The sequence below is a fragment of the Epinephelus lanceolatus genome, chromosome 22 (assembly GCF_041903045.1).
Source record: "Epinephelus lanceolatus isolate andai-2023 chromosome 22, ASM4190304v1, whole genome shotgun sequence".
NCBI lineage: Eukaryota > Metazoa > Chordata > Actinopteri > Perciformes > Serranidae > Epinephelus > Epinephelus lanceolatus.
This window is the reverse complement of record NC_135755.1, coordinates 33922853-33944687: the sequence shown is the minus strand read 5'-3', so window position 1 is coordinate 33944687 and position 21835 is coordinate 33922853. Positions and strand designations below refer to the sequence as shown.

At 43.7% G+C, this 21835-nt stretch overlaps 2 protein-coding genes across 3 annotated transcripts; both read right to left on the bottom strand.

The window, feature by feature from the left end:
- Window positions 1-1044: 1044 nt before the first annotated feature.
- Window positions 1045-10823, bottom strand: kcnk7 (potassium channel, subfamily K, member 7). The gene is made up of 3 exons (XM_033651734.2): window positions 10312-10823; window positions 4238-4633; window positions 1045-2906 (listed from the first exon to the last, which is right to left on the bottom strand). The coding sequence occupies exons 1-3, from the start codon at window positions 10646-10648 to the stop codon at window positions 2638-2640; spliced, it is 1002 nt and encodes a 333-aa protein (XP_033507625.2). The 5' UTR covers window positions 10649-10823; the 3' UTR covers window positions 1045-2637.
- A 460-nt stretch (window positions 10824-11283) lies between these two features.
- Window positions 11284-20091, bottom strand: taf6l (TAF6-like RNA polymerase II, p300/CBP-associated factor (PCAF)-associated factor). 2 transcript variants are annotated; one of them, XM_033651733.2, is made up of 12 exons: window positions 19954-20091; window positions 19137-19305; window positions 17805-17891; window positions 17559-17709; window positions 17400-17450; window positions 16987-17081; window positions 16828-16902; window positions 16381-16601; window positions 15628-15760; window positions 14820-14948; window positions 12155-12651; window positions 11284-12061 (listed from the first exon to the last, which is right to left on the bottom strand). In XM_033651733.2, exons 2-12 carry the CDS (start codon window positions 19281-19283, stop codon window positions 11710-11712), a joined length of 1938 nt encoding a protein of 645 aa, XP_033507624.1. In that variant the 5' UTR covers window positions 19284-19305; window positions 19954-20091; the 3' UTR covers window positions 11284-11709. The 2 variants fall into 2 exon arrangements, with proteins under 2 accessions (XP_033507624.1, XP_078020472.1); XM_078164346.1 differs by having other exon boundaries at window positions 16987-17072; window positions 19954-20081.
- Between the last annotated feature and the right edge of the window lie 1744 nt (window positions 20092-21835).

The window sequence follows — 21835 nt, the reverse complement described above, 5'->3', positions numbered from 1 at the left end:
ACTTTAAAGGTCCAGTGTGTAGGATTTAGGGAGATATAATGGCAGAAATGGAATGTAAGAAGTATGTTTTCTTTAGTGTATAATCACCTGAAAATAGGAATTACTGTGTTCTCCTTACTTTAGAATGAGCTGTTATATCTACATAGGGAGCAAGTCTCCATTTATGGAGATCACAGTAGCCCAGAAAAGACAAACCAAACACTGGCTCCAGATAGGGACACAGTGTTTTTGTGTCGGTCACCATAGTAAGAAGCCCAACTGCACTGAGTGACACCAGGGTTTCTAACATGAAACTGCTTTACTCAGTGTTCCAGTGTTTAAATCATTCTCGTTTATAAAACAGTGCCTAGGATCCAGACTCAATATGTACTGTACGTACAGACAAAAGCCAAAAATGGCACGCACCAAAAAATATTCGACAATTTCTACAGTCAGGCTTCAACCTCACCATCTGTGTCGCCAATTTCCCATCTTCAAAATGTGCATAAGCATGCATCAAAAGTCCTTCCATCAGGTCTGTCTTTATAGATCACAACTTTTCTGTGGAAAGTGCGTACGCCTCTTTCAGGCCTCATTTTGTGTGTATGCTATGTTTATAAATGAGACCCCTGGTTCGTTTGTTTTGGAGAGAAAGAGACATTTGTGGATAATTAGGCTTCCTGTGAAAATCCCCTGAATGTCTGGATCTTATCATAAAAAAAGTGACCTCACACTGGCATACATTGGACTAGCCACCCGCAGTGACATGTCAGACTGCGTCGGAAATATATGAATTTGTAACGTGACACTGCATTCCTCTGTGTTTTTACCAGTTTAAATCACCGGCTCTGTTTGTTTTGGAGAGGAGGAGACTTCTGTGGATAATTCGGCTCCCAATAAAAAACCTCCCACGTGATGAACACTGAAGGAATTCTAAGGATAAGTTTATGCTGGTTTTCCATCTGCAATTCACTAGTAGATACTTTACCTTTAAAGATCTTCTGCTAGATTCTGATTGAAGGTAATATGGAGCAAGTCTTCCTACAGGTAGAACAGAAGAACACATTTAAGTTAGACAACACAACAGCTGAAACAATCTGAAATAACTGACAAAAATTATTAGGTTGAGTTAGAAAATCCTTAGAGACGGTCCTGGTTGTACAAGCAGTGTGAGGCTCAGCATGTGTGGGGATTTCCACACCCCTCTTATCTATACAGGCCACATTGAGTCATTCAGCAGCTTTGTTGGCTTTTAAACATATTAATATCAATGCAGTTGGGGGACTCAAACCTGATAAAATTAAAAATGAAAAAGAAAGAAAAAGTGTAATGTTCAGCTCAGCAACAGCTCTGACATTATAAATATCCCATACTCTCTAAATACAGCATAGAATTGCAATATTTTGCTTGGCCATATTATATTGATTCACAGATGCTAAGTATCAGTCTTTTTTTATATACATTCCTCATTTTTGCAAATACACATTTTAATACAACTTTTTGTATTAGAATAATAAATAATTGCTTTTTCAGTCCACTCAATGGTGCTGATGTTTTCTCCTGGTGAGGTCAGCAGAGGTCTCAGGCAGTTATGCTTGCCACTTGTAAACACTGTACCTTTTAAACAAACTTCTCATGCTGCATTCACTGTCTCCAGTAAATTATGCCACTCTCAATGTTAATGGTTACAGACATTTAAACAGTATATTATATAACAATACACAGAATACATGGAACATATCCTATGGTTTATAAAGAAAATCACTCAGGGGGTTACACATCTATGTATCAACAGGGGTTTGGCAATATTTTTTGACCAGAGCAGATGGTGCTGTTATCTGACCCAACAATCTGGGAGTGGAATTGTGGGTGGGGTAAATCAACCGAGGGACAAAATCAAATTTAAAACTGAGCTAACATTTGAAAAAATTATAAAATATTTATGTTTAGTGTGAAAGAAATGGCTCATAGTAAAAAAAAAACAATCAAGAATTATCCCCAATTCTGCAGCTCCCCTCAACTCTGCTGAGCATTTTAGCCTCTTTTAGCTTATTGTTTTCATTTTGCACCCCTTAAAGGGTAACTTCAGTATTTTTACACCCGGATCCTACTTTACCAGGTCTTTGTTTCTATGTGACTAATGGGAACAGCAATTTTTGAAATTGGTCCAATATGGAGCGAGAACGCTGCAGCAGGCAGAGGTGACACAGGTTGCAATGTAAACACTCAGGGCGTTTGTACACTGACAGTGTACATCCAATAATAATAAGTTACTGAGTGTCTGACCTCACAGAGGTAGACTTTTTTGATGAGAAAGATCGTTTTTATCTAGTCAGAAACAGCCCCGAAATCGCCAGCACCAGTCCCACCAGACTTCATTTAAATAAACAGTAATTTTAGTGTTTATAGAGCCAGCATATTTTCACACCTAACTAGATGAGTTAAGTGTTTATTTCAACCCAACCAGAGGTGGTGATTGTTGGAATAGTGAAAAGATGAGCCGAGATGACTTTTGTGAGTTTTATTTTGTTTCTGTCCACTTTGAATGCGGTGTGTTTTACAATGATAAAATTACTGTTTATTTATGGAGCCTGTCAAAAAAAATTGAAACACTTCACAAAAGCTGTAAGTCAGAAACTGATGGGTTGTGTGTGAGGGTCAGGTGGTTTTGGCAGTGGAGGGTCTGGCTCTGTGTGAGCGTGGGCTCATCAGCTCTAATGGGGTAGAGGAGACAGTGCAGACGGACTGGGAGTACTGAGGCTCCTCCTCACAGTTTTCTTCACTCAGTGTCAGTTCATTGAGACGGACACCTTTCAGCTCTGTATAGTGCGGACCAGAGAAGAGCCTCATCACTGCACAGACCTGGGGAACCTGCAGGACCGTATCCTTAAAGGTAATGATCACCACCAGGCCCACCAGCAGGTAACCTGTGGAGAGAGGAGAATATAAATATATCTCCATTATCTTTTAATGACTTTGTCTCATCACTCTGGCACCTCTCTATAACTAACGCATGTGTGTAATGACAACAGAATAAAAAAAAAAAAAAAAAAAGTTATTTACCCCCAGAGGGATTTCTAAACTACTTCTTCTGTCTGTCAACATGCACATTTAGGATAACATTAAAAAGTCGATCAAAAAGAGAGGTTTTGATGGCTTGTCAAAAATGCCTTAGGAATATTTGACCTCCAGAACTCAGTATTTCTAAAATCCTGGCTGTGGGCCTGAAAGTGCCTGTAATGTCGTTCGTTCCACCATTTCATTGGTTGCAGTTTTCCAACCTTTCTTAGATTGCTATCATACCTATATATATAGACTGTATAAAGTAAAAGATGTAGCTATCATGATGTCACACATGGGTTTGTGGTCTCCTGTTCTGACACTTAAAGTCTGGCATTTTGGCCGTCACCATCTTGCTTTTTTGGAGCCAGAACTGACCAGATCTGTTACTGCAACCAAACGCTGGCTTTTTTTCGACGACCAAACTTTTACAATTAACTTTCATGAACTGAAAACACCATGGCTGCACCTATAGTCAGTGAACCTGGGGTTATGTTATGGTTATGTTAGGTCTACCTGACCAACATTACCGCTGTAGCAGCATCTGGTCAGCGTAGGCCTCCACCTTCACCCAAAATGGTTAATTTTCCGTACTTATACTCTTGATAACATTTAAACCAGTGAGTTACATAAAAAATTTTCCCCTACCGTTGTCATGAATGGAGAAATTAACTAAAAATTTTAACATGGGGGTCTATGGGGATTGACTCGCTCTTGGAGCAAACCTCAAGTGGCCATTAGAGGAACTGCAGTATCTGGCTGTTGGTTTGCTAACTACAATATGACAGCTAACTGTCACTAGAAGATCTAGCGTTCATCTTTAGTTAGTATTAAAATTGCATTCTTTTTTAGGGTTTTTTTGGCCACTTTGGGGTAAAACTGCAACAAGCTGATAATCCCAGTTTGACATGCAGTTTTTACATGACAGCAGACACAGAGCAACATTAGCATCGATTGCCTTGTGTTCACTTGATGAATGTTAGTCCAATATTTACTCTGTTTTAACAGTTTTTTGTCTCCACCAACTGAAATATCTGTATCTATATCTAGAGATGAGGGAAACTGTAGAGTTGGTCATAATTCTTAGTATTTTCTTGAACTGATATCACAGCTCAATATATTACTTACATTACAATGATACAATTATAATCAATAAAATGCAATTGTTTAGAGAGGACATCTAGTCACATGCACTTACATGTGGTGAGGAGTTGGAGTGTCTCCTTGGCTGTCGGGCCCCAGGTTCTCCCAAGAGCGTCTCCTCCCTGGCCAACAGTGCTCAGGATGACAAAGCAGAAGAAAAGAGCATCCAGAAAGCTCCAGTCGGGCTCCAGCACACAGACCAGGAGGGCAGGGACGAGGAAAAGGAGGAAGAGGACAAGCACAGAGAGGAGGCCAGCATGGACAGAGGTGGCCCGGACATAGGGCAAACCCCAGTAAGTGTGCAAGTGGTGGACAGGAACGTGGGTGATGACAGGGAGGAGGAGGTTGGAGAGGAGGGTGAGGAGGAGCAGGGTGAGGGGAATCCCCAGGGTGCAGTAGAAGATACAGAAGAGCTTGGCCTCATCTGATTTCGGAGTGTAAGTGTCAGAACCTGAGGAAGAGGAGAGGAGTGAGAGGTCTGCAGGGAGAAAGGCAAATACATGAAACAGTTTGGCAATTAAAGACAAAACCTCAAGCTTTTCGGTTAATCGGTGAATTGTCTAGTCCATAAAATGGCAGGAAATGATGAGGTAATGTCCATCACAACTCCAAGTAGCCCAAGAAACACCCAACCTACAGTCCAAAACCTAAAGATATTCAACTTTTTTTTCACCTTTTCTCCCCCAGTCGTTTGCAAGTGGTTTTGTTGTTGGCACTGCTGTTGCAAAGACAACCAGATTACTTTCTATTTTACTCTGAGCCTCACAACTACTACAGTCTCCACTGTTAGGTTGGTTGTTCCCTTATCCACCATTTCCACTACTGAGGATACGCGCTGCAAAGAACTTACACTGATAATCTTTGGTAACTGGTAAGCAGTAGCCTTTTCCTAAAAAAACAAAGTCCTTCCCCCCAGTCTGTAAATGCCAGGAAAGCATGTTTTTTTTTAACCCACATAACATACCATGATATCACTACCCTACAGCCATTCACGCTATGATGTAGTAGACTAGCGTACTTTAGTGAATTCCATGCACATTTTGAGACAGTACAGCAGCGCTAATGTTACTCAACACCATTAGCGTTAAATACTTTTTTGTTTAACCAGAAACAGCCCCTCTTCCTCACTAAACCCACCAGACTCTACTTAAACAAACAGCAACCTCCGGAGCTGAAATATGGAGCCAAAGCCTCCTCCCCCCCCCCCCCTTCGCTCCGCTCCTGCCCTTACCCCTCTCTCTTCCCTCCCCCCTCTCCCCGTCCCTCCCTGCTCCTCTCTCCCGGCCTCGGGTGGGCCTGGGGTCCTCCCCTGGGTTGCGGGGCCTGGCGTGGGGGCTGGGTGCTGCCCACGGGGGGTGTTCTGGTGCTGCACAGTGTGGGCCTGCCCGTTGGTGTGCGGCCGCCGGTGGGGGCGGGTCGGATGGGATGGGGGTCCGGCTTTGGGTCTGTGGCGGTCTGGGGGGGGACTGGCGGGGTTGCGGGTTGGTCTGTGCTCTGGCGCGTCAGGGTTCGGGGGGGCTGGGTGGGGCCCATCGTCCGTGCACCCTGGTGGCGCGCCTTGTCCTTCTGCTGGGGGCCGATCTGCTGCAGGCGGTGTGGCCCAGGTCGGGACCACTGCGGGGGCCCGACGTTGCAGTTGCCAGGGGGGCGGGGTTAGGTGGGGGCCCGTTGGGTTTCCTTGGGGCCCGCCTGGCCCGCTGTCCATGGGCACTGGGGGCCTCGTGGCGCCGGGGTCTGGTTGGCGCCACCTCCTGGCCCCTCCCATCCATCCCTCCAGCCCTCGGGCCGGGCCTACACTGGCCTGGCCTCCTAAACCACATTTAGTTCACTCACCACACATTGCACAGTTTTAATGCACCACATACACTCACTCTACGGGGTGCAGACCACGGATGGATTGGGGGGCTTCATAATGGGGCAGGCTATGGGACAGTAATGTCCGGTAGCCCTCCATGCTGCCCCCCAGCCCATCCTTATCTGTTCTCCAATTTTAAAGCACCACATACACCTACATCTTGGGGGACAGATGGGAACAGGTTCCAGGTGCCTTATGGCTGCACGGGCTGCAGGACAGCAGTGTGCTGTAGCCATCAGCCTTGCCCCCACCTGTCTCCTATGTCCCTCAATTTTAATGCACCACATCACACTTATGGGCACTCACATTCACATTCACGGTGTAGGGTTAATGTTTCTCCGTCAGGGATCGGAGAATCATAGTAAGAGGGGGGGTAGTGGGTTTACACATACTGTAGATACGCATGGCGTGGCTAGTGGGGCCCGGCCCTCCTGGGCTGAGGGTTGGAGCCAGGGAGCCCATTTACATCATGGTGGTTTGGCTGGGTTCCCGGTGTCGGGGGGGTCCCGTGGCCCTGTGGCGGGTGGGCCGGGTGGCGCCCTGGGGGCTCTGTGGGTTCCTGCCGGGGTTCTGCCTCCTGACCGGCTGTGGTTTATGGGCCCTCTGCTAAGGGGTCCCGATGGGGGGTGGGGGCGGTCCGCGTCGGGCGGTGGGTGGGCGGGCCCTCCTGCTCCGCCTGTCTGGGGTGTGTCTCTGGCTCTCTGGGGGTGCCGGCCTTCGCCGCCCTGGGTCCTTGGGCCTGCGTGGTGTCCTGCAGCCTCTGCGGCTCCCTGGTCTTGGGGTCTGGGCGCTCCTGCGGTCTTGAGGTGCCATACCTCCCCCCTTCCCCCGCAGGGCTGGCCCTGGACCCTGGTGATGGTTCTCATAAACACATTGGAAGGGTTCAAATACACGCATGCATGTTTGATACTTCAGCTCCATGACGCATCGCAAAGAACCGATGGGATCACTCCAAAGGGGCCCACTTGCTTCTCAAACTTACCACACCGCGCTGGCAACTCTTCTCTGCAATCGGGCTTTCCCCCTCCACCAAGACTCTCACATTTTTGGTGTTCAGTATAGACTTCTCTTTTGTTTTTGTTTTTCAGTACAGTATAGTAGACATGTATATGTTTATTTTCGATAATCTGCATGGAGCACAACCACCTCAAGGCCACAATACATCAGCTACACTGCCTGTTTCTCCCCTTTTTTTTTTTTTTTTTGTTTGTTTATTTGTTTGTTTTTCCTCCTTCTTCTCCGCATGCACTGTCACTATATAACTCAGGACTTAAGCACCTGCCCCCTCCCCCTTGCTTGTTTCCTTACTTTCCCCCTGACACACTTTGGTGTATCACGGCCCTCTCTGACTCATATTAGGAAGTTTTTCCAATAAAGGCTGATAGGCTAGTCTCCAGGGAGGGTGGGTGACGGTCACAACCACGCATTATGGGTATAAAATACTTGACTGCAAGATTAACAGTGCATCAATCTTCACAAGAAGCTTACACCCTTTAGTGGCGCTAAGCTATGAAGACCAATGCAGACAAAAAAAAAAAAAGAAAAGAAAAAAAAAAAAAAAGAAATATGGAGCCAACGCAGGAGTGGCTAAAAGGGCAGTTCTTAAAGGAAAGTAGCTCAGCCTTGCTTCCAGTTTTTCCTGGTGGCCACTTGCAGTATTGCAGTGAAAAATCTCTCCATAGATCACATAACTCCTTGAGATCAGGTGGAGAGATCCACTTCCTGTCAGGAGAAATCCAGGAAGAGGAAGTATTTAAGTGTGGGAGTGGCCTATTGGAATCCATTTTGTTTGAGGCCATGCGGCAAGGTGAGTGTGCTTGCTGATCCTGTAAGTCCAGTTAGCTCCTTTAACTTTAGCTTATATTGTAGTTATGCTATGTAGTGTGTGAAATAGAGTATGGTGAATGTGACAGGAAAGCTAGTATCAGCATTGCTTCTGCCTGGAGCTCGCATGTATGGAGCCTGGGTTTGGTTGAAGATGGCAGTGCTGTTTGGGCTGAGAAAGCCATGTGTAAGTAAGAAGGAAATCCAGGAAGAGGAAGGTTATTTAAGTGTGGGAGTGGCCTATTTGAATCCATTTTGTTTGAGACCATGCTGCAAAGTGAGTGTGTTTGCTGATCCTGTAAGTTCATTTATCTCCTTTAACTTTAGCTTACATTGTAGTTATGCTATGTAGCGTGTGAAATAGAGTATGGTGAATGTGCTAGTAAAGGTAGTATCAGCATTGCTTCTGCCTGGAGCTCGCATAAACGGAGCCTGGGCTTGGTTGAAGTTGGCAGTGCTGTTTGGGCTGAGATCACTGTCCAGCCTCCTGGAGGTGTCATTGTTGTGAGGGCTCGTCCTGGGGAGGTAGACTGTACAGCCTAACCCGGCGGGGGAGTGTGATAGCCTAACAAGGCTTCCTTCCCTGGGTCTACCTCCTCTGTGGTAGTATAGGTAAGGTAAAGGAGGTTGTTCGGTTAGTGTGGGGAGCAGTGAGACCTGGCATTAGGGGAGTGTCTCTGGGACGCCAGAGATCACTGTCTAGCCTCCTGGAGGTGTCGTGGGACTAACTAGACGAAACACCGGTGAAAGGAGGTTCCCACCCGATGACCCCAAAGACATGCTAGTTATCACTGCTCACGGGTCTGTATAGTTAAGCCTTGCCATAATAGCTTATCGTAGGGCTTAGGAGGATTATTCACTGAGCGCTGATCCCTTTTTTTTTTTTTTATTATTATTAGAGCACAAACTTCTTGTGTTTATTTGAATTGTAAAAGTCTGCAAAACTGCTTACAGGACACCTTGAACTGCAGACAAAGTCATTTATGACTCTTCAGAATGAATTTTTGATCTATGGTGGGTTTATATTTGTAAAACTTTCCTCAAGCCATGAAAAGCGATTTAAAAATCTGTGATGTCATCACAATGTTAAGTCTGTGAGCTGAGTGGGAACTTGTGGGCGGAGCCAGGGAGAGAAACACTACTGTGCACATTCAGTGGGCCGCACATGTAAGAGTAAACCCAGGAACTACAAACTTTTTTTTTTAACGAGTGCGTCAGGCGAGCAATTCCACAGGACTGAATAGGCGCCATTGTGCCATCTGGTACCTTGGTATTATTACAAATCTATGGTTAAAATACCCAACTTTACAGCGGAAATAAACTATATATATAGTTAATTTACCCTCTTTATGGGCTTTAAGTTATGTATAATTAAGGCGGGCTGCTTTGAGTGACAGGCTGTCTGCCAATAGTGTCATCGGCTTGTCAGTCAGATTCACCACTCGTTCCTTCACAGCTCCAGCTTCTCGCCCAAATATGGTCACTTCTGGCTCCATAATCCAAGATGGTGATGGCCAACATGCCAAACTTGAGGCTTTGAAACAGGAGTCCACAAACCAATGGGTGACATCACTGTAGCTACATCCAATTTTTTTTTTTTTTACAGTCTATGCTTTTACATAAACAGTAATTTTGACGTGAACAAAGCCAGCATATTTTTATTTACATCTAACTGGGTGATTTAAGGATTTATTTTAACCAAACCAGAGTTGGTGATTGATGCAACAGTGTAGAGATGAACCAAGATTGTTTGAGTTTTATGTTGCTTCTGTTGACTTTGAATGAAGTGTGTTTTAGCATAATAAAATTACTGTTTATTTAAATAGAGTCTGGTGAGTTTTATGATTTCAATTCCTGGCTGTTTCTGGTTAAACAAAAAGGATCTTACTCTTTCGCAAAATGTCTACCTCTGTGAGGATCCTTTCCATAATGTTGTCAGACACTTGGAACAGTCTGGGCCTGTCAGTGTCAAAACAGGCACTTGAGTGTTTACATTGCAGCATGCTTTGCCACTGCTCTCACTCAATATTGAACCAGTTTCAAAAATTGTTGTCCCCAGTAGTCACCAGATACAAAAACATAGGAAAATAGGGTCCAGGTTGAAAAATACTATTTACCTCTGGCTTTGTAGATTAATTTAAAGTGCAGAAAGCCACATAGCAACTCTTCATAATGCTAGCAAATACTTTGTTTTCCCCTGCAGCATAAAAAGATGTGACATTATGTGGGCGTTCCCACTGATACTGACTGAAACTATAGTGAAAGCAAGGCTTAAAGGGAACCGATCTAAAAGCTAATTGTGCCAATATTCTATAGCCATTACATTGTCTAATCAACATTTACTTCATTATGATAAGTTAAAGCACAATTTAAGCATGACAGATTGTGATGAAAGTATTCACAAGTTGCAGCCCAATTCCAAATGTCTACACGTCTGGACTGCATCTTACCCATGGTGGTCAGCGTGACAATGACAAAGTAGAGGGACGATGTGAAGTCGTAGCGTCTCTCCTCCCCATCAGCCTTCAGAACAGCTACGTCACTGTGATGAGCAGAGAGAGCTTTCACCAGCAGCTGGCTCAGCCTGCTCTCGTCCACACACGGGTTCTCCCGCAGGAAGGAGCGACGCAGCTCCTCCACCTCGGCTCTCAGCTCCTCCTCCACCGGCTTCTCCACAGCTGTGAACACCAGACCTCCCAGCAGAACAAAGAGCAGGTAGCAGAGAAGCAGGCAGGCGAATGCATTGACCTGGCAGAACCGTCCCAGTGAAGACACAAGCTGGGCCATTGTTGGTTCTGACGGTTGCTCCTCTACAGACTGCAACCAGATACTGAAAGCTAGTTAAGCTTTAAATATTTAGAAAGGTAGAGCAGACCACAGACACAGGCCCGATCAAAGGGATGGATCAGGTGAAACTATTCTGAATTATACACAACAGGCAGGCTTGATGGACCTTTGACCACCAAATTATTGGTGGTTAAAGGTCACTGTCACCTCACTAAACATGTTTTTGACCATAACTCAAGAATTCATACACTACTTATGAAAAAAAATTGCACAAATGTCTAATGATATTACATATCCAAAGGTCAAAGGTCAATTTAACTGTCAAATCATGATAATCTGTGAAAACATTCCTCTGGCCATTATTCAACATCATACGTCAGGAACAGAGGGGGAGACATTTGGTCAGATACTGAATTGGTGACACTAATCTTGATTGTATAGATCCACTGTGCTGTCAGGGGGAAGATGTGTGAGAAGCATCCATGTTTTCACAGATGTAAACTGTAACTGCAACTTGACTGGTTCACAGAGGCCTACAACCCAGAGGAAGTAATTCTAGTTTTTAATACTGCCTCAGTGATGTCTTCTTGATTTGCAATGTAACCCGATCCAAAACCCAAAATAAGTAAGTTAGAAACACATAATATGTTTTTATTGTTGTGGTCTACACCAGCATTACTTCTGAATAACAACGTGGCATTGTGGCATATATCTATTTTTCTTTCAAATAATGCTGAAGCTTTTGTTTTAAAAAAATTCCCTGGTGAACACCGCTGCAGTCTGTATTTGTTCATCCCAGTTTTTCCAGGTGAGATGCGTTGGTGTCAAAGTCAGAAATAAAACACTACATGTACTTTTCAGACTTTTGTTTCCTCAGTGAATTATGGTCCAAATGTTGTTGTCCATCCAGATAATAAAACAGAATTCTGGCAATTCAACTATGAAAATATCACATAAGAACAACTATTGGTAGCTGAAGCTGAAAAATATGAATATGGGCCTTTTCAAGTCTGTAGCAGTCAAGCCCTGTAGTCTGAAGCTCATTTCTCAGACCCTCTCCTCTAGAGCGGCAGGTGAAGGGAGTAATGGGAACACGCCCAGCGGCGCACAGGTTTGCCCACCCTGCCGATGACAGGCAGTTTGTGGGCGTAGGCACGTGGTGGGATGGCGGGGAGAGGTGGAGTTGGGGCAAAAGTGGTCTGGAAGGGGCGGCGGCCTTGGCAACGCCGACCCATTTGCCGCCCGCCAATAAGAAAGGAGAACACCGGAAGTCCTGTCTGAGGAGAGGTGAAGCGAGCCTTGGGGAAAACGTCCCGAGAGAGACCCGCTGGACGCTGACCTGAACGTGATGAGGAAGATCTGGAGCGCTGCACAGAGGAAGAGGAGGAGGAAGAAGAAGAGCGAGCCAGGGACCTACAGAGGAAAAATAAGGTCAGCAACATTCATTACTGTGAACCCCAAGCTGATAGTTTAGTTTTCAGGAAGGTTTAGATGTGTCAGCTTTACCTTCCTGACCCAGTAGCTGCCAGGCTGGGTGGGGGCGGATCAGTGCGTGGACTACCATCCTGCCTGGGGCTGATGTTAAGGTTGGCAGTCAGTTGAGGCATCTTTCGGGTGGTGTCAGGGTTGGAGGCAGGGCCAGGAGGTTCCTTCCTGGCATCACTGAGCTGAGACGGGGTGCAGGGTGGGTAGCTGCCAAACCCAGGCCCTGTACTGAACCTGACAGCCAGGCTGTCGCCAAAGAAGGAGTAGAGCTCACAGTACATGGCAGGGAGAGGGACCGGGGTCCACTCCTCCCAAGGACAGCCGGCCCCACCTGCCTGAAGGTGGCTGGCGATTCCCAGGACAGCCTCTGACAGGGGCTCTGGAGGAGGACTGAGGCCGGGGGAGCTCACCCTATAACCCATAGCACCTACCACGGAGCCTGGCTGACCACTGGAGCCTCCCTCTGCTGGCTGGGACAGAGACAGAGCCTTCATCTTCAGCAGACGCTCCACTGCCACCTGCAGGACGGAAAGGAGAACTTATGGATAATATAACTGCACTGTGATGTAGTAGCAGTCTGTCTGTCAGAATATTTCACTCTTGACCATGAAATTGACAAAATGTCAGCTTAGCACAGAAAAATATTAGCTGTTCAGCCCTTACATATTCTGGGAAATAACAGTATAGAAAAGAAGAAAAAGAGTATGTTCAATTATATATTCAAATTATAAATTAGATCTTGTCATCTTTTGTTTGTTTTGGGGTTTTTTTTTTGGAAAACAGTTAGCACTTGCCAGGCTTCTGAAATCTATTTTAAATTGACTGGCTGATTGGCATTAACCCAGAGATATACAAAAGTGTTGACCATGGGTCATACGTAGACATTGTTTTGTTTTAATGATGTGTTCACACCAAATGCTATGTGAATTTTTGCGTCGTGAGTTTGAACGCTAGAATATTTTGTGTTGACTCGCTCGCTCGCTGTGAATAAGTTGCATCATACATGTGTGAAATCGCTGACTCGATGATTAAACTTCCGCCAGTGCGTCATACAACTCCAGAGGATCTCAATGCTGATTGGCTATCCTGGTGCGAATTGGTCACTGAAGTTGAGATTTTTCACCTCTTGCGAATATGCGTATGACACGAAATCATGCTACTTACTTCATTCATGCCATGTAATTTGCGAATTTTGCATCATTCACGTCATGTTCATCGCGCTGCTGCCCGGCAGGACTTTAACATTGACTTTACGTGTAATTCACTCACGCAAAAAGTTTTGTTTGTGCCCGGTGTGAACACAACAGAGGTCACAAGCCAAGAGGGTTGGGAATCACTGCTCAAGAGGATACTGATAAAACCCAGTGAAACATTTGGCCCTCAGAAACATGTTGTGTGGCCTGCGAACATGACGTGAAATGCATGCGTGAGAGTGCTTTCACTCCTAACCTGTTTGGTTCCATTAACACAAACTCAAGTCCATTGGCATGGTTACTACGGTTTGTTTGGGCTGGTGTGAAAGCTGTCAATCAAACACTAGTGCGGACCAAACAACTGAACCAAGACCGCTTGAAAAGCTGGGTCTTTGTCTGCTTCCAAACAGACTCTGCTGCAGTTTGTTTATGGTGTGAAAGAAAACAAACCAACCACAGGATCTGATGATAGCAGATATGCGATTTCAGCAGCTAAACCAACAACAAATCCATCTGCTGATTGTGAAATTTGTCCACAATCTCTTTATTGATCCTGATAAAGGCCATATATATCCCACAACCTATTTATGCTAATGCATACATGTAACCATGGTAACACATATGCATGTCAGTGTGGGTATATTCCCTGATTAAAAAGCTGTTAAAACTGCCATCTTTGTATCCGACTCTGTGCACTTTGTCTGTTCATTAAGTCTGTTGAAATGTGTGACAGTGATCCTACAGTAATCATTACTGTATAAGAAGCCTTCTTTTCATCCTGTCTCTATCTTAGTCATTATTCATAACGTGATTGATTTGCAGGCTAATAACAGCCTACTAATAATGCTTACATCAGTTTTTTGTCTGTGCTCTTTGTGAAACAAAAGAACAGAAATATAAAGAATTTAGAAGCATTAAAGTGTTGCTGCATAAACTTCTGTCAGTCACCAGAATTTCATTTCCCCACATGGGTCCTGACGATGCAGGATGACAAACACCAAAACTGTCAAATAAACAATTTACCTGTCAGTCAGTAGAACTTCATATTTATAACCTCTTGGTTCATTTGCAAAACATCAGTGTCAACAGGAACCGAACTACTAGGAGACTGCATCAAACTGTGTGCCCCTAGCGTCTGTCTAGTTAGGAATGACAACTTGTAGAAAGTTACAGGTTGCAAGGCAACTAGTGGCACCTCATGAGTGTCGCAGGAATTACTTTCTGTCATCATTTCTTTTGCTGTTAGCTAAAGTAAGCGATTTCATAGACAACTAAACTGCACTTTTCCTATGCGGCCCTAAATCATAACCTGGCTCCCTGAATTGCCGCTCATTCATCAAGCCTTTAAGTATCCCTGGTTTAAAGAGATGGTGAGTGACCGTTTTCATAAAACGGCACAGGAGATAATACGCAACAGGTAACTTTTTGGGTCATTGCAAAACTTCTTGTAGCTGATCACTGTATGAAAGGACTTTTGTCACTGCAGCACTGACCAGAATGGCTCCATAGACCTTATGTCCATCTGCTTTGACCTGGGCATTGGAAACAGAGTAGTCATCCAGCACGGCCTGGAGGTTGGCCCAGTAAGCAGGAAGGTGTGGAAAGAGCACTCTCTCGACAGCCTGTCCACAAAAAAACAACACATATGGGTTAATGTAGAGATGATTGTTGTACTGGTTACTGAGGAGACCAGAGAGGAGGACAAGACAACGAGAAGCATATAGTGGAGAACTGAAGACAATACATAAATAATTTACAGTGAGGAAATGGACCTGTCAGATGGAGCCAGTCTCTAGTGTAGATCTCCACTTTTCTTACAAAGATATTGAATATTTTACATTGGATTTTGCAGAAATATGTAGAAAAAGATGCACATGGTATCTAGGGTACTTGAGAATAAAACATGACATCTCAAGTTTGAATTATTTATAGATTTAGTGATGTGTTGGGACAGGCTCATGAGAATATATGTATACTATCTGACATTCTCTAAATGTAAAGAAACTAGGGCTGTCCTAGTTAATGTGTTAATAACGAGTTAATGCAAACAAAATGCAAAAGAAACTTAAGCTGGCATTCCAAATGAAAGAAAATAATTTCAGAGGATAAAGTTCTACATAATATGTAATATTTGTGGATATAAATCTTTCTGAATGTTTTTCACAGACTCCGATACAACACAGCCACACACCTCTTCAATCACAGGAGATGGGAGCCATAACTCATCAGTCACAGCCACACACCATTGTAAGGTAACCAGAGAAACTACACAAGACTTACAGGTTGAAGCAGTGAACATACCTTCCATCCCAGAGCATGAAGCCCCACCACGGCTCCATAGTGGGAGCAGAGTGGTCTTACTGGGTCAGACAGAACCTTCTGGAGTGACAGCAGGATCTGATGGTAGAGCCCACTCACCAGATCACCATGAGTCCTAGAGAGAATCACAGTAATAAAAGGAGAATAACTAACATTCACCAGGTGGACTGAGACAGGACAAACATGGGTGATAATGTTGCTCTGTGTCTGCTGGAAGAATTAACAGCAACATGTTTGCTGTTACAACTTTAAAAGGTGACAGTATGACAGATGTTGTATTTAAACTGGCTCAACTGCTCAAAGCAGCCAAACGAAAGCTGAAACAACCTGTCCGTGAAGTTTTGAATCTGACAGAAAACTAATTGAAGCTGGCTTTGGATTTATACCTATTAAGCAGTAAGCAGTAGTAATATCCTTCATATTTGTGAATTAGGATGTGTTTTATGAACAAGGTTAAAAACTTTCTGGACAATTAACAATGAAGGAGTTCCGGCTAGGAGAAGTTTTAGCTGGTTGCAAGCTGCAACTCATTGCCTTAAGTCACCAAATCCCCCTAAATCTTTCACCATTCACCTTTGAGCTTGTGTTAACCACAGAACTTATTTCATGGATCTAACCAAAAACCCATTCAAAAAAACAAACACCCTCAAAGCAAGTCTATGCATTGTATTAACATGGTGATTTGAAACCTATAAACAAATTGTGTGTCTCAGTATCTATCAGCGATTGGCTCACCAGAAGATGTGGCTGAGGAGCAAGGCTGCGTAGTCCCTAAGGGTCCAGTGGTCGTTGAGCGGGTTGATGGAGGCGGCCAGTGGCTCCAGGATGCAGTACATGACACTGGAGACCAGGCTGCGCACGTATGAGCCCAGGTACAGGTAGGGGTTCTGCACCAGGCTCTTCACCATGTGGAGGAGCCTGTTGAGCTGCTCCAGATCATGGCTTACTGACTTCACCTGGACACAAACAGCCACACAATTAACAAATTGAAAAATATTTCTTCAGTGTATTTTACAAATCACTAAGTTTACTTTCATGTGAGTAAATATCTGAGGTCTGAGGAGGTTAAATTTTTGTTTTGTGCATTTAACATCTAAAATTGAATAAATAGGACATTTTGTTTGGATTCTAACTCCGTTAAATGTCCAATATCTACACAGTGTGATTATGGCACAAACCTACCCCACTGATGACATAAACAAAGTATGGCAGGAGTGCAGCGATCTTGGAGTTGGACTGAAGGTCCAGCAGAGCCACCTGAAACACACAGAAGAAAACTGTTAGAAGTAACGCATCATAAAAACCCGACTGAGTGTGTGCCTGTGTTGAGCAGCGCTTTACCTTCATGAGGTGGGGGTCCTCTCCCAGGATGGCCCGCGTGATCTGCTGGTAGTACTTCAACAGGTCCTCTGACAGAGACTGCACAGCTGTGGGAACTGCGACAATTCAACAGTCAGCTCTGACAACTGATGCACAAACACTGAAACTCTCCATCAGCATTAAACTGCACTATGCTCCATCAGTGTGAGGCAGAAGTCAACTTTATAAACTGTCAGGAAATGAAAAGTTGAAAAATGTTCTATTTAACTAAACCATGTTGCATTCATGTGAACGCACATCAGATTTATTTAACAAGCTCAATCACTATTTATTACTTCACAGGTAACGGATATTTGACTCTTCACACTCATTTCCTTGAAACTGAATCAAGGAGTGGCACATTGTTAATTAATCCAAACATGGCTGAGTCTCACCTGTTCCCTGAGGTTCCAGGTTTCCTTTCCCATCCAGGTAAGACACATTTACTGACAGGACAAGAAAACAGGAACAATTATTAGTACTAAATGATACCTCCTGAGTCGTGCATCAAAGATACTTCTGTCAGTAATTTATGACAGTGCAGTGGGTCATACCTCGCACCATGGTCTCAGCACAGCCCTTGGGAATGTTCGTGGCCAGAGCCAACTCAACCAGGTTGATGTCCCGATCCTCAATGAAGAAAAGCTCTCCTTCCTTCGCTGAGCGGAAAGGCAGAGCATCCTGGGCGCCGTAGCCACATATGGCCTGATGAACACACAGAGATACAGAAGCTAAAGGCTGTTTGTGTCATATCAGACTGACTGTTCAGACATACTGGGAGAGACCATTGATATTCTCACCTCCACGTTGCTCCAGCGCAGAGCTCTGTTGAAGTCCTCCACTGTCAGCTTCCTCCTCTTGGCATGTCTCATAAACTGAGAGCTGCTCTGTGTGGGTCCAAAACAACACACAATCAATACAGCATGTCTACATGAATAACCTGCACCTCTTCCCTCAGTATCACCAACTGCCCGGTAAGATCGCCAAACTGTTTCTCACTTCTATGTGTCTTTATAAATCAAAATTAAACTCCAAATAATGTTTGCGTCTCCCACACTGCGACTCTGATAATTCATTTAAAGAAATCTGACATGTGGTTTGGTGCTGCAGGAACATTGTGTGCGCAAAGAGTGCACCAGGAGGAGAGGAAGAGCGCGGAGCTGCAGCAGCTGCACACACAGAATATTTAAAGCATATTTAGAAAATAATTATAAAGATTAGTGCAATTTTCTCCCATACAAAACATCACTGTTTACAAATTCTAAGGTGGTGGATTGAATTTTAAGTAAGTTTATACGTTTAAGTTTATTTACTTTATTAATCCCCCTGAGGGGAAATTCAGTGTTTTCACTCTTGCTTGTCAATTACACACAGGTCCGAAAGACACACACTTGTACAAACAGGACCTATACATGCACAAAGTGGACAGATGTCAGAGTGAGGGGGCTGCCCTTGGTGAGGCGCCCCGAGCGGTTGGGGGATTCAGTGCCTAAAAATGTGAATTTAATTTTATTCATGAACCAACAGGAAATAAAGCAAAGGAAACTGGATCACAGGATAAATTAAAGGGTTCTGATGGGAAAGTATCAATAAGAGGAAATATAAAAACAAGCCCTACAATTAGGCAGTAGAAAAGAAACATGTTTGCTGAATTCGATGTAAATAAACCAAACTCCCCCACCAAGTGTCTTTTTTTCTTTTCAGCATTCTGTGGATTCAATATCTAACTAAAGACCTCCAATGTAGATATCGTCCTCAGAGTGTGTCAGAGCAGCATCAAGATATTTCCACTGATAAGTGATACAGGAAAATACACCAGAATGAAGGAGATCAAGTGTTGTTCAAAGTTAACTGGGAGTGGATCCAATGTTCAGACACATTAACACCCTTGTCTGCATGCCAGTAAGGGTATTGAAATGAATAGCCTACATAAATATAAGTAAAAGATGTGCCTCTGTGTGTAAATTATTTTTTTGTTAATAATTATGAGTGGGGTGCTATGAGTGGGGTGCCCTTTTTTGCTTGAGCACCAGCCCCCAAAATCTCAGTGCACAGCGCTGATGCTTCATACTCAAAAGTTATATTTTTGGATAAAGTAACGTTTGCACCTAAATGTTTCGGGAAACACTGACCTGAGTTGCCTCCCTCAGCCGGTAACACACGTCCTCAGCCAGCAGTGCCGCCACATCGTCGCCCAGCTCCACGCCTGCACTCTCGGCCATGAGTTTGACAGACTCCCGGGAAACCTCGGCGAAGCGGCGCTCCTCCCGGTCCGCCATGCTCACGGCGACCACACGGCAACTGACAAGGAAAAGCACCTTACCTTAACTCTTGCGACATGTGGCCTTTTATTTTTGCATCTTCTTATACATGGAGACAGCATGCAGGGCGCCAGGTCTATTGCAACTTTAAGGACTCGGTTCAACAACGCTCCTACAGCTAAAGTGTTAAAGTGTAGCCTAGATTTAGAAGATTTTATTAAAATTGAGCTGTGCTGAGTGGATGAGCTACACCCCGAATTTACAAAAGCATATATTCGATTCGTTGCAGGTCTTCACTTTTGGTGCTTTCATTATGTACGAGTTACAATACGTCAAAACTTTTCAATTACCACCTTTTTCAATGGGAATTTGTACACAGTTCCCATGCTAACAAAAGGGCTCAGCTGGAACACGCAATTTAAAGTGATTATTGTGAAAATTATTATTCAAGTAATTGACGCATTTACAACTACAACTATTTTCTGTACAAAGGTCTGTTGCTGCATTAAGTTGGATAAAAGTAAAACAGAATGTGAGGCAACCAAGTAACGTTACTTGCCTGAGCCATAATGGTACCAGTTGTAGCTAGCTACAATCCCACAAGATGCTAATAGCTAAAGTAAGCTGTCTAAGAACAACAGAGAAAAATGCAACTGAAAATCTTTGATATTATTTAACCAAACTTTACCTTCGTAGCTAGAACGACGGAGGGCTGAATATCATCAGAGTAGAGGAAAGGTTTACACCAGCTACAGTGAAGCTACTCTGAGCACCATTAACAGTGTCAAATGAGCGAGCATGAGAGAGGAGACATCCGCCAAACCCTTCAAAATAAAACACCAGAGAGCCCATTCTGTCTGTTTTTGGTTGATATGTCACATTGCGGATGAAATCAAATCTACTACGGGGGAGTCTTTAAAGCGTCAAAACTGAATTGGTGGTTTTTAAAACGTCTGTTAATTTACGTAAACGAATTTTACTAAATGTCGCACAACATCCGCTTTAACTCTGGCTAACTTGACGGTGCCGGGCTACATGTTGACATTTTCCGTTTACCAGTGACGCGCGAGGTGGTGAAGGCCAGTGATTGGTCGACTGAAGAGCAGGAACAGCTTGGTTTATTGAATAGCAGTCAGACACAAACATTATTGTTAGTTATCACTGCTGACCACCATATTCTGAAAATTACTCCCTATTTACAATGTGTTATAGCATGACCCTGGTATCTTACTCTCCAGAGATAATGTGCTTGTGTAACAGTCTTATTCTTCTAGCTTCCCATCTGATGTGTGGTCCTGGCTGCAGGGATTTGATTAGTGAGGTTGGTTCCAGTTTATCCCAAAGGTGTTGGGGTGGGGTTGAGGTCAGTGCGGTCAGTCAAGTTCTTCCACATCAAACTGGGAAAAACATTTCTTGGGAAATAATTTCTTTGTGGAGCGGACCTTATGCAGGTTATGTTAAAACTGGGAAGAGACAAATAAACTGACTGCTGACACAAAGTTGGAAGAATGCTGCATTGCATGGTGTGACATTAAAGGGTAACTTTGGTAGTTTTTGACCTGGACTCCATTTTTTTGATGCTTGTGCCAAATAAACTAATGGACAATTTTTGAAATTGCTCCAGAACTGCAAGAGAGCGCCTTGCAGCTGTCAATGGCAAAACAGACTGCAACATAACCACTGGGGGCGTTTGCACACCATTAATTTATGTCCCCTAAAAGTGCTTGTTTTTGCCGCTCACAGGCTCAGACTGTTATTGTCTGACAGCAATACGGAAAGGATCCCTACAGGGGTAGGCTTTAGTGAGTGTATAATCCTTTTAAACCAGAAACTGCCCCAAAAATCACTGTTGCCAAACCCAGACTCCATTTAAATAGTTATTTTATCATTGTAAAACACTCTTGATTCAAAGTCAACAGAAACTAAATAAAATCCCAAAACCCATCTTGGTTACTCTTTAAATAAACCCCTAATTCAGTTAGATGTGAAAATAAACTGACTCTATAAACATCAAAATTAGTTTCTTTAAATTGAGTCTGGTGGGTATTACAATACTGAATTTGGGGCTGTTTCTGATTAAACAAAAAGGAACCTACTTCAAGAGTCTCTGTAGGGATCCTTTCAATAATGTTGTCAGATACAATATAATCTGAGCCTGTCAATAGCAAAGGGGAAAAAAAAAAAAAAAAAAAAAAAAACACACCTTCAGTGGATGTAAATTGATGTGTGCAAACGCCCCTAAATCATTACATTACAGCCTGTTCGCCATAGCACTCTTGCTCAATACTGGACCAATTTCAAAAACTGTTTTCCCACAAGTCTTGTAGGCATTAAAAAAAAAAAAAAGGGAAAATCCAATCCAGATTGAAAAAAAGTTACTCCAAGATTTCCTGTAAAATATAAGTGGCAGATTATGAAGCTAGTTATCAATGTCTTTGTTTTGTTGCCATAATCTCCAATACCAAACACTATCATTCACTTCTTTGTGTGACCTCGATGCACAAGCAAACCTTCCAAGTTCCAAATGTGTGAAAATGCTGAAAACTAATAAGACTGCTACAACATGAAGG